Here is a 12785-nt window from a genome sequence, read left to right as displayed (position 1 = left end):
TGGAGGCGAGAAGACAGTGGGATAATAAATTTAAATTATTAAAAGAGAAAAACTGCCAACCAAGAATTCTATATCCAGCAAAATTGTCCTTCAAAAATGAGGGAGAAATGAAAACATTTTCAGACAAAAAATCACTGAGAGAATTTGTGACCAAGAGACCAGCTCTGCAAGAAATACTCAAGGGAACACTAGAGACAGATACGAAGACAGAAGAGAGAGGTGTGGAGAAGAGTGTAGAAAGGAAGACTATGAGTAAAGGTAAAAGGAAGGAAAATTAGATATGACATATAAAATCCAGAAGGCAAAATAGTAGAAGAAAGTACTACCCATACAGTAATAACACTGAATGTTAATGGATTAAACTCTCCAATCAAAAGACATAGTCTGGCAGAATGGTTTAAAAAACAGGACCCAAGTATATGCTGTCTCTACTCAAAGGACATGAGGCCAAGGACACAAATGGACATTTACACACCAATGTTTATAGCAGCATTATTAACAATTACCAAGAGATGGAAACAGCCAAAATGTCCATCAACAGTTGACTAAACAAACTGTGACATTTACATAAGATGCAATATTATGCAGCTGTAAGACAGAATAAAGTTATGAAGTATGTAACAACATGAATGGACCTTAAGGACATTATGCTGAGTGTGATTAGCCAGAAACAAAAGGACAAATACTGTATGGTCTCACTGACATGAACTGACGTTAGTGAATAAACTTAGAATATTTCCTTGGTAACAGAGACCATCAGGAGATAGAAATAGGGTGAGATATTGGGTGATTGGAGCTGAAGGGATACAGATTGTGCAACAGGACTGAATATAAAATCTCAGATATGGACAGCACAATACTACCTAACAGTAATGTAATTATGTTAAAACACTGAATGAACCTGCATGTGAGAATGATAGAGGGAGGAGGACTGGGGACATAAATGAAATCAGAAAGAAAGATAGATGGTAAAGATCCAGATGGTATAATCTAGGAATGCCTAGAGTGTATAATAATAGTGAAATGTACAATGTACAAATTTAAGAAATGTTTTTGCCTGAGGAAGAACAAAGGAATGTCATTATTGCAGGGTGTTGAAAATAGATGATAATTAATACTTTAAAATGTCACCTTATGTGTGAGACTAAAGCAAAAAATGTTTATTTGTTACAAAATTTATATTTTGACTAGAGCATTTCCTAATATAACTCATGTAGACAGTTTGATTGAATGTCATAAGTACTTGGAATCTCAGGTAGCACATGAGATTTTGTTGGTTTGTCCAGAGTGATGCCCCGATGAATCCCAGAGTGATTTGATCAGTGACTGGAAAAGTATTTGCAAGCCCCCTTCGGGGAATGGTGAGAGTGGGGAGAAATTCAACTTCCCCAAGTTGAATTCTTGATATTCTCACAAGCAGTGTGGACAACCAAAGCTATAGGCTGAGCCCCCAGGCTTGGGGTTTGTTCACATGAAACTTAACCCCACAAAGGATAGGTCAAGTCTACTTAAAATTTAGGCCTAAGAGTCACCCCCAAGAGAGCCTCTTTTGTTGCTCAGATGTGGCCTCTCTCTCCAGCCAAGACAACGAGCAGTCTCACCACCCTCCCCCTCTCTGCGTGGGACATGACTCCCAGGGGTGTGGACCTTCCTGGCAACGTGGGACGGGGATCCTGGAATGAGCTGAGACTCAGCATCAAGGGACTGAGAAAAAACCCTAGAATGAGCTGAGAATTAACATCAGGGGATTGAGAGAACCTTCTCGACCAAAGGGGGAAGAGTGAAATGAGACTAAGTGTCAATGGCTGAGAGATTCCAAACAGAGTTGAGAGGTTATCCTGGAGGTTATTCTTATGCATTAAGTAGATATCACCTTGTTGTTCGAGATGTAGTGGAGAGGCTGGAGGGAACGGCCTGAAAATGTAGAGCTGTGTTCCAGTAGCCATGTTTCTTGATGATGATTGAACAATGATATAGCTTTCACAATGAGACTCTGCGAATGTGAAAACCTTGTGTCTGATGCTCCTTTTAGCTACTATATCAGCAGAAGAGCAGAACATATGGAATAAAAATAAATAATAGGGGGAACAAATGTTAAAATAAATTTAGTTTGAAATGCTAGTGGTAAATGAAAGCGAGGCGTAAGGGGTATGGTATGTATAATCTTTTTTTTCTCTGTTATCATTTTATTTCTTTTTCTGTTGTCTTTTTATTTCTTTTTCTAAATTGATGCAAATGTTCTAAGAAATGATGAATATGCAACTATGTGATGATATTAAGAATTACTGATTGTATATGTAGAATGGAATGATCTCTTAATGTTTTGTTAATTTTTTTAATTAATAAAAAAAGTTTAAAAAAAATTCTAAGTTCAAAGTTCTTTTCCATTGGTTTCCTTCAGTACCACAGATGGGGTTGCTGCTGGAAAATTTGTTGCCCATGGGATGCCAGCTTGTTAAGCTTTGGTTCCACTCATCCTCTCTGGACGCATCCAGAATGACTTTGTTTTTGTTAGTCTTGAATTTTACTACCGAAGAGTGAAAATAAATGCACCATGTCATAAATATGCATCAACATGAAAGACTCTCACACCACTGAGTGAATACATATCGTTTCTTTTATATAATGTTCAAAACCAAGCAAAACTAAATAGTAAATTGTTTAGGGGTGCACGTATATGGCAGAATTGTGAACAAAAACAAGGAAATGGTAACCCCCAAATTCAGGGCTGTGATTCTGTCTTGGTGAGAGACAGGAACATGTGAGCAGAGGGCACTGGGGTTCCCTAGTACTGTTCAAGCTGAGTGGTAGAATGTGGGTCTCCTTTTAATTAACTACCTTACACATTTCTGCATATATTAAATATATCACTGTGTGGCTGAGCCCCTGTGGTGGCTCCCAGTGCAGCATGTTGCTCTCCCGATGGGAGCTATGCTCTCATTTCACAGGTTGCCAGAGAAGAAGTGGGAAGGAAAGGGAATGGGGTAGTTTCAGGCTTGCTCCAAAGTGAAATGTACACCACAGAATCTTTGGACCCACTTTACACCCCACCAGGGTACAGATGAAATGGAGCCTTAGAGCCAGTTGGCCTCAGGGGCTCTTAGCCTTTTTCTGCTGCCCACGCTCAGCAGCACTTCCCAGCCCAGTGTGAATACCCAGATGGACTAAACAGGGCCAAGGTCCCCCAGACCCCTCTGGTCTGCCATGGGGACCTGTGGTCTTTCTGATCACCATTCCCTAGGATGTCTTCTCCTTCCAGAAGTTGCTGACATAACAATGGACTCCCAACTCCACCCCCAGTGCCCAGCATGACTACAGCCTTCAGCCTTAACCCCTCTGAGCTCTCACCTGCCCCTTGGGCATTCTCCAAGGAATTCTCCCATCCACATTGCTGGTTCCCAAAGAGCTTGACTGACGACACCTTGGCTCCTGCTTTCATCCCTTCAGATGCCCCCCAACGGTAACACCTGTGAATGTGCTGGACTGAATTTTTATTCATCCATTTCCTTCTCCTAGGTGAAAATTTTTTAAAGAGCATTATGATAACATGTAACATAACATTTGCCATTTTAACCAAGGGTACAACTCAGGGCATTAATTACATTCATAATGTGAGCTACCATTACCACCATCCACTACAAAAGTTTTTCATCACCCCAAATATAAACTCTGAATCCATTAAGCAATAACTTGCCATTTCCCCCCCCCCGCCTTTAGTCCCTGGGAACTCTCCTTTCTACCTCTAAGCCCATTGTAGATATTTATATAAGTGGAATCATGCAATATATGTCCTTTTGTGTCTAACTGATTTCATTTAACATAATATTTTCAAGGTGCATTCATTTTGTAGCACTTTATCAGAACTTCATTCCTTTTTATGGCTGAGTAATTTCCATTGCCTAGACATACTGCATTTTGCTTTTCTGTTCATCTGTCGATGACACTTGGGATGTTTCCCCCTTTTGGTAATTGTGAATAATGCTGCTATGGACACTGGTGTACAAATCTGTTCTTTGGGGCTTGCTTATTAGATGATGACTTTTAAGTACAATTTTCTTAAAGACCAGCCAAAGACAGAGGCACATAAACAGCAGAACTGCATCCAGAAGAGCTTTTATTTGTACGGAACAGTTTTAAAAATACAGAATAAAATAGCTTTATCTCTACTATTATTCACAACATCTGGTCCAAATATTACATATTTTTAAAATACTTAAACGTTTAATGAAGCCATGTTAGAAAAACAATATGAAAATCCGTTTTAAAAACTCCATAAAAGAATTACACATCTCAAAACAAAAACAAAAACAGAAACAACCCCACCCCAAATACCCTTGGTATGCAAAATAAAAATAAAATACAAACAAACAAAAACCCAGAAAGGCAGACAGCCAAAGGCAGTCACAAAAACTCAAGGAAAAATACGGGCATCCCCACTGTTTTAAGAACAGTCAGAAGTGTGTTAACATGTTAAACAGAGGTTGCTACGAACAAACGAAAAAGCCTACTAACTTGAACTGTCAGTGAGCCAGCCCCGCTGGGGAGGCCGTCCTAAGAGGTTCTACAGACAAGGAGGTCACTGCTGTAAGGGGAGGACAAGGCATGGTCAAGAACCACCTAAGGGGACAGGAATGTTTGTGGGGCTGCAGGGAAGGGACCCCCAGGGCTAATAGGCTCAATGGGTCCATAGGCAGGAGCTGAGACAGGCAGCCTTCTCGCCCTGCCCCAGCCACACCTGAAGGATGGCAAAGGGTAGGAGATATCCTGTTCTCTGCGTCCAATCCTAAGGGGACAGAGGACCCCCACATGGAACACATGAAACCAGAGGCTCCTATGAAAAGGAGAGCTCTGCAGACAGCAGGCACCATGCGCCCACAGGGTATGGCAGGTAGGCAGGGTGGGCACAGAAGGCACCCACTGGGAAAGCAGGGGGTCCCTCCACCAGCTTCTCCTCAGTCGCATGGGTCCCAAAATAGATGGCCGCCGCAGCTCCTGGCTCTCTTCCTATCTGGCCTGGCCGCTCTTGTGGCATAAATAGGAGTCTAAGATTATACTTGCCAACTTTAAGTCTAAGTTGCTAGTACCAATATTTCAGCAGGGACATAGATTAAAGAAATTAACAGCTTAGCTCTTGGTAATAAAATATACGCATGGGTAAAGTATACATACATACTAGAGATTCATCAATGGAGAAATTCTATCATCACATGACATTGTCATGAAAATTATATCATTCCCTCCCTGGAAAACTGTGACTATTATCCCGGGTAGAAATGTTATTTTGCTATATGGAAATACTGCAATATTCATGCATAAACCAAGTCGCTGTCATGAAAATCAGTATTTTACCGAGTAAAGCAGATCCTGCGTGTGAATTTGATACCATGAGAAAGGGAAACCATCAGGGGTCTCGCTGGGCTGGCTAAACTACTTCTCTCTCCTTGATCAGTTAGGAGAGACACACTAAGAAACTACATTTGAAACCTGCTCAAGAAAGACTAAGTATAAATGGCATGGTGATTCTAAGTCAAGCTCCCCGGAGGGGATGGAAACTGTCTATAAGGGCTGGAGCCACTTCCCATTCCTGACAGATATTTCATCAGAGCCAGTGGCGGGCCCCCACCCCCACCCCTCAGTGTGAAGACACCACCATCGCCTGCTCTTGCTCTTACGAACACTTCCCACCTTCCAGGTTGGGACTGCCAACGAACGCCTCCTTTCAGGGGCCAGGCAGGTGAATGGGGTAGACTGGTGGCTGGGTGGCCACTGTGGAAACTGGAGATGGAAGATCCTCCCTAATTTATTCAAATCCAAACTATTTTAATACATTCTATCAGCCAAAGAAGGCACAGCCGGCATGTGGCCTCGGAAACGCCAGCCCAGGGCACAGATGCACACTGCTTCGGGAACAGGCCCTGCCCCACCACCACTACCCCCAAGCCTGTTCTCCAGGTGTGCATTTAAACCCAAGAACTTGATAAATAAAAACATTTCCTTTCAATTACAGAGTTTCATTCTCTAGCCTATCTGCAAGCATGCGGGACCACTTCCTAAAATGATCTGTACGTGCATTGCAACGTGCAGAATCTGTTATTTGCCACGAGACTCTATTCAAGCAAAGGTAAGCTTCACACGCTGTGCAGGACATGCCAGGCTAGATGGGGACCACCAGCCAGGCTGCCCCTCCCCTCCTCTCTGCCTGACTCTCCCTCCCAGGACAGACTCTGGTTTGTCCTAATGGACCAATTGACCAGAAGGATGATAATCCTCTTTCCAGCAGGTATGCAGGTGCAGGGCCTCCTTTCACACGTGAACACTTGTAGAAGACAACCAAGAGACCCCCTCAAACTAGTGTATTTGAAACTTCCCCGTAATGCCCAGCCAGAGAGGGAGGGAGCAGGTTTCTGAGTGTCTGAAGCACACGCCAGGAGGGAAGTTGCCAGCCAAGCTGAAAGGGGCTTGTTACTGAGTTATCCACGGTTCTGATGCTTTTATTTGGATATTTGGCCCTTTTGCTCAAAGAGAACTGGAATACCACACATCTCGGGAACTTTAGCAGTTTCCCCCATTTTTCAGAGTAGAGGGTAAAATATAAGTAGAAGGAACTGAGAGCAACTCGGCTTGGGAGGGCAGTCAGGCCCGAGGGCTTACACCCAGTTCAAGGGATGAAAGCAGCCAGCCAGTGTGTTTCAAAGGTAACTTTGCACTGAATGCTCGTTAGGGGAAAAAGCAAAATTAAATATAATGTAAAAGCTAAATTTCTTACTTAATCTGCAAAGAGATCTTGGCAAAACAATGCAGTGGCTCAGAGGTGTCCTTATCATAATAAACCTTGAAGTTCAAAACTTCCAGGGCCTGTAGTGACACAACAAGGCTGCCAGGAACCTCCCAAGGTGGTGAGGCCTGAGCTGGCCTCGGATGCTGCAAAGTGTGCCCTGCCGTGGGAGAAAGAACACGCTGCCATCACTGCTCAAGTGGGCTGACAGCCACGCAGGAGACCACCACATGCAGCAGGGGCACCTCTTTATGTCTTGGGCTTTTCCTTTGGCTAAAAATTTCAAACCAAATCAAACAGATGTAATTTTTTCCAGAAGGAATTTAGTGTTATTCATTAGGACTCCCTTCAACGAGAGGGAGTGTCAGCTCCTTTTCTTACTGCCTTCTGCAATCACCTAAACAGAGCAGGGGAGCCTTCCAACAGGGGATCTAACAGCCCCCTCTGCCAAATCAACATCTGGTGGTGTGCAATACTGCAACCCACGATGTCCTCAAGCTGTGACTGCCAGAGGTTGCTTGGAACAGGAGAGCTTTACATGCAGGAACGAACCCACCAGGGTGACAAAGGCAGCATTCAACCTGGCAGCCCTGCCTGCTGCCTACCCCAGCTTCCCTTGTTCACTAAACAAATTCACAGCTAACTTGACCCATGGTTTCTGGGCTCTGGTCCAGTAGTCAGTTTTGATAAATAGATTAGGCATTACAGTATTTACACTTTCATGGTATCAAGCAATACAAAACACAACCACGATAATGGTTACTGGCCTTCAAAAGCCGTTATGACAAGCTTCCCTGATGGTTTCCACAGCTTTACAAATGCTGGTTCTTTTCTTAATGGGGGTGGGGGACAGGTAATAGGGACGCAGGGCAGGAGGGTCACATGGAGAAACACTGATTTCAAAAATCTACTATAGTCAATAATATTAAATAGGAATAAAACCTTGTCATTATAGACGCACACAACGATAACTAATATCCACATGATAGCAGAGCCAAGACTCCTAGAAATGCCTGCTTGGTGCCCTTGGTTGGCACCCTGTACCCATCACACCAGCCAGTGGGGATGGGTGCCAGATAGAGTGTCTCAGCCACCAGGAAAAGAGGCCAATGTGAAATGTGCAGCCCATGGGCAGGGTGGCCCAGAGAAAGAGCAGGTATTGGCTTGAAGTTACTTTCCCTTCCCTTCCAATCCCCTCAATAGCTTTCTATTCTACTAGCATCTGTTCGGACCTTATCCATGCACAGATCTGGGCAGAGAGTAGCCACGGCACTGATTCCAATTGGGTCTCTATCCTCCTTGTGCAGAAGTAACAAGGGAAAGCAGAATCACTGTTTGGCCATCAGTGGTGATGACACTGCACTAGCCAAATAAGGAAACCAGTCCGGGGGCTGCAGGGACAGGCGTCCCCTGGCCTGGAGGCGGCTGGAGGGAAAGCCAGCACTGGGTGGCAGCACAGGTCCAAACAGTGCTCCACACTTCTTAAGGAAGGGGAAGGAAAACAAGTAATCAGTGCAGACTTGAAACCTGCATGCCCACGGGAGGACTGGAACCCCAAGTTCCGCGCTCAGAGGCAAGGATCGCAGGCTGTGCTTAAATAAGGAAATGGCGAGACACCCTATTGGACACGATCACCGCCCATGACGGGGAAGTTATCTGCAATCTTGTCTTAGCTCCGGGATGCAGAATGTAAATGCAGATACACAGACACACATTTTACTGCTTGTTATTCAGCAAGGAATGCAGGCCCCCGCCTGGCTGCGGCCGGGCGGCAACGGGGGCTATACCGTGGCCTGCGAGTCTCCATCGGAAGCCCGGCCTCCCTGGCCCTTCCCGAGGCCTTTCCACGTGCAGCCCACAAAGGTGGGGCTGACGGGCAGGTAGCTGAAGCACTTGTATTTCTTGATAATGTCCATGCCGAATGGCAAGTTGTAGGATTCCATGCCATCGAGCGACTTGTTCCCTTTGCCCACACCCTTCTTCCACTTCCTGATGCCTCTCTCCTCGGGAGTACCTGCCGCACACACACCAGACGACACACAGCAGAACGACAAAACGTTTAGTTCATCAGTTGGAAAACAGAGACCCTCCACCCCACTCTCTCCACAAGCCACACCTGCCAGAGGACAGCAAAGAGCCCCCCTGGGGTATCTGCAGCACTCTGCCCTCAGGTTGCCCAAACCACAGTTATGGTGGCCATTGGCCCCTCCTGTCCCCCACTCAAACGATCTCCCAATGACCCCATCTCCTGCCTGTGCTTCTGCCTGTCCCTTAGTCTCCTTTCTCATGGTTGGGGTCAGGCCCAGGCCATGCCATCACTTTACTGGGCCCCCTGTCGGCCTCCTCAGTGGTTGCCCAGGCCTTCTGTCCCACCACCCCCTCCCAACATCTGTTCTCGAACACTGCGCTAAAAATATCTGAAATGTAAATCTGATATAACAAAATGAGGATCAGAGTCCTCATGACACTGAACATTCAGACCTTCCTCCACAGGTCACTGTACAGCCCCCTCCCCCAGATGTGCTGCTTCCTGCGGCTCTGCTCTTGGTCAGCGTGCTGGGGGGTGGGGGTGGGGGACACATGTCGTGTGCTGCCCACTTGCTGTGCCCCTGTGAAGATGCTCTTCCACTGGCACTGCGTTCCTGGACACTCCGCACCCTGACAGAGGAGCCAGAGGGAAAGAGCGAGGCACAGGAGAGCCAGAAGCTCTGTGCTGCCGTTTACAAACCCTCCCAGGGCAGACAGGACTGCTGGCCTCTAGCTTTGGCTACACGGACACTCCACAGCCCAGTGCTAGCACCTTGCTAAGCCTGATTCTAGGTGCAGCACTTCAGAAGCACATTGTTTTCTTACATCCTAGCTCTGTTCTCCCACTGGCATTGCAGCAATAAAGCTAAAATTTCCACCTGCCTGACTCTGTGCCTCATAATTAGTTCCAACTTAGGAGGGCAAGGAAGTGTTGGTTATTGGACCTCTTAAAATCATGAAGCACCTGCCCATGCACATGAAGCCTTCTGTCTTTCATGTCCATTCCTGCTTTCCCCAGTAAGCTCCTGCCCAGAGCTTTTTGGAGGAGGGCTGTTTTAAGGGGAAAACCTCAATGAAACCTTCAAGCCCAGGCATCCTTCCTTGGGGAGGCAGTCCTGACCCTGGAAGGCAGGCAAACCCATCGGCGTGTCCATGGCGGCACGTCACAATGTGCACAGCAGCCTCCTCTAAGGCACCATGAAGGCCCTTTAAGGCAGCCCACACAGCACCCTCAGCCCCCAGCCCAAGCCTGCACTACACTGTACCAGAGAGAAAGAAGGCTGTGAGCACGAGACAGAGCACTGCCTCCTCCGTCCACACTCCGCTCCTGCCCGCTGCCTTCGCCTGCCATGTCCCGTGGGCTCCTGGTCTTGTGACTGGCTGGAGCCACCTCAGGGACAACTTGTTTGGGGGGGGTGCTCCCTGCGGAGAAGAAATGTCTGAGGCTGTCACCACCGACAAACAGGGAAACCAGTTCACAAGACCCTGGGCACAGGCTGTGGCGGAGGGCAGGTAGCCCCAGGGCCACTTCACCCCTCACAAGGAGTTCTCCTATGTTCTTTTTACAGCAGATTGGTGAAGTATTAAATTTATTAGCCAGCACCTTATTCCTCAAAGGAGAGTGGAGCATGATTTCAACCAGTTCAGAGATGGTCTTAACCAGTGGGTGATTTTCTACTGATTTACTCTCTCTGCTTTCCATTTTTATTTGGCTGAAAAGTCACTCCCATGTGTAATAAGCGTGTTGGATGCACACACATGCCACATACCTGGGATAGTGTTATCCAGAATAAAAGCCACGCAGCCTCCTACAAACATAGCGGTTGTGAGAAGGACGTTCAACACTTGATCGATCCCCGTTATCCCTAGAAACAGAAGACAGACCTGAGGGTCTCAGCCACAGTGAGTGGGGCCTGCCCACAGGCACTGGGCAGGCACCTTCTGCTGGCCAAAGAGCCGCGCCAGAGCACATGCCTCTCAGTTGTGCACAGGCAGATACGCTGCTGCCGATGGTGCTTTAAACTGCTACAAATACTTCCAACAACCATCAAAAAAGGAAAATTCCTAACAATGGTAGGTACAAGATCATCTAATTGGGTGAAGTCCACCCTATAATGAACTGAAGCCATCAGGAGTGTCGTTTGCAGATTAAAAAAGAAATTCAAAATTAAAGATGGCTGACGTAAGGCTGAAAAGAAACTTACAGTGATTAAGACCACAAAAATATTGTGGTACCTGCAATCAAAGAAGGATTTTTGGTATTCCAGGCTGCTATTATTAGTGTTTAGTTGCCTCTAATTAGGTGATAGCTGAATTTACAAAGATGCTCCCATAGGAATGTGATTTTAAAAGCAGCAAAATCTCCTTGTTATCAGGAAGTACATACATTTTCTATATTTAAAATATAACAACTTCACATTTTAGGTTGTGCATTTGTTACTAAAATAAAGACTTTAAAAAAGTAAAATGAAACAATGATCCCCAATTCTGCCTTTGCTCAAAATAAAATAGCAGCAGCAATAGTTATGTCTTAAGATGGATCCTTCCCAGTTCATTCCCCTGACACTAGGGCACTAAACAAATGAGGTAAAAAGGTGAATCTTGACTGTAAAACATGCAGTTCAAAGTCTATGCAGTTGAGTTTCGAGAAATTGCTTGTTTTGGTATCACATTAGTCTGAGACATCTATAGGCTTTAATAGAGAGGCAGGGTCCCAAAAAGAAAAGAGGCCCTAACGCCTTCATCAGTTACGTCAGAAGTGCAGTGGGATTCCAAAAAACCATAGCAAAGTGAGATTTGAAAGAAATATACAGACGAATGTTCATCTAAATACTCCTAAAGCTCCAAAGTCCTCTCCAGCGACCAGAGGGTTCGGGTCCACTGAAATCCAGGCCTTATGTCCTACCTGTGACAAGAGGGTTCTGCCTGAGGTAGCTTGGGAGGACGAGTCCAAAGAAGATTGAAAACCCAAGAACAAAGAGGTTCCGGGAGGAGTTCAAATCGATGAACTGCAGGTTAGAGAGTCCAACAGCCGTGATCATCCCTGAGGAGAGAAACACAGGACAAGAGTTGTGCACAGCTCACCTGCAGCGTGGACAGTGACTGCTCGCAGACATTGCAGACCTGGGGTGCCCCGTCTGTGAGCTATGAGAAACAGCCTGGGAGCTGGGGAGTGGGTCACGCCATAGTGCCTTTGGACTGGGCAGGAAACAGGGACACTGACTCCCCTTAAAACCACTCGGCAAAGCTTCTGGTAGAATTGGAAATCCACCCAAATAACTGGTGTATTACTACAGACAACTGTGCAGGGGTCAAATTCAGAGTGCTGCTGTAAAGAGGGGCAGTTTTAAACAGCCCCCTCAGAGGGAAGATATTTGAAATGAGCCTATTTGCAAAGTGTTGCAAATCAAGGAGATCTAAGTATAAGCTCATTTTCCCAAGCACAATTACTCTTACTGTTGGTCTACGTAAATTCAACTAAGAGAGTTATACAGGTTTTGCTTTTGGAGAGCTTTTTAAAAAGTTTTTCAGAGATGTTGTACATTATATACACAAGGTATAAAATTTGCCATTTTAACTATTTTTAAGCACACAATTCAGTGGCACTGATTACATTCATGATGTTCCATTACCAAAACTTTTCCATGGACCTAACAGAAACTGTTTCCATTAAGCAGTTTAACTTCCTTTTTTATTTTAAAATAGAGATTCATTGTTACTTTCAAACTTATTGAAGGTAGTCAGCAGAAAACCACAACCCCTATTTAAAAATTAGCAAAGGTAAAAGAGAGGACAGGAGCCGGAAGAGTGAGGCCTGCTAACAGGGAAATAGGATTTTACCGAAAAGGGTGCAGAAGAGGGCGCCAAGCACAGGGTCTGGGAGGGATGCGAAGAGGGCGCTGAACTTTCCAATCATGCCCAGTGCCAACATCAGTGCCGCCCCGTACTGGATTACCCGGCGACTGCCAACCTGTGGGGAACC

At 45.6% G+C, this 12785-nt stretch overlaps 1 protein-coding gene across 12 annotated transcripts in view; it reads right to left on the bottom strand.

Annotated features, from left to right (window-relative positions):
- Positions 1-4097: 4097 nt before the first annotated feature.
- SLC23A2 (solute carrier family 23 member 2) overlaps positions 4098-12785 on the bottom strand; it is a 123052-nt gene continuing 114364 nt past the window's right edge. For all 12 annotated transcript variants that reach the window (XM_077116316.1, XM_077116306.1, XM_077116271.1 and 9 more), the window contains 4 exons: positions 12644-12773; positions 11709-11846; positions 10573-10668; positions 4098-8789 (listed from right to left, as the gene is read on the bottom strand). In XM_077116316.1, the coding sequence (XP_076972431.1) occupies positions 8557-8789; positions 10573-10668; positions 11709-11846; positions 12644-12773 (597 nt within the window). In that variant the 3' untranslated portion in view covers positions 4098-8556. The remainder of the gene's footprint in view (positions 8790-10572; positions 10669-11708; positions 11847-12643; positions 12774-12785) is intronic.

This window comes from Tamandua tetradactyla, chromosome 1 (assembly GCF_023851605.1).
Source record: "Tamandua tetradactyla isolate mTamTet1 chromosome 1, mTamTet1.pri, whole genome shotgun sequence".
Classification (NCBI taxonomy): Eukaryota; Metazoa; Chordata; class Mammalia; order Pilosa; family Myrmecophagidae; genus Tamandua; species Tamandua tetradactyla.
This window is presented reverse-complemented; position numbering and strand designations above follow the sequence as displayed.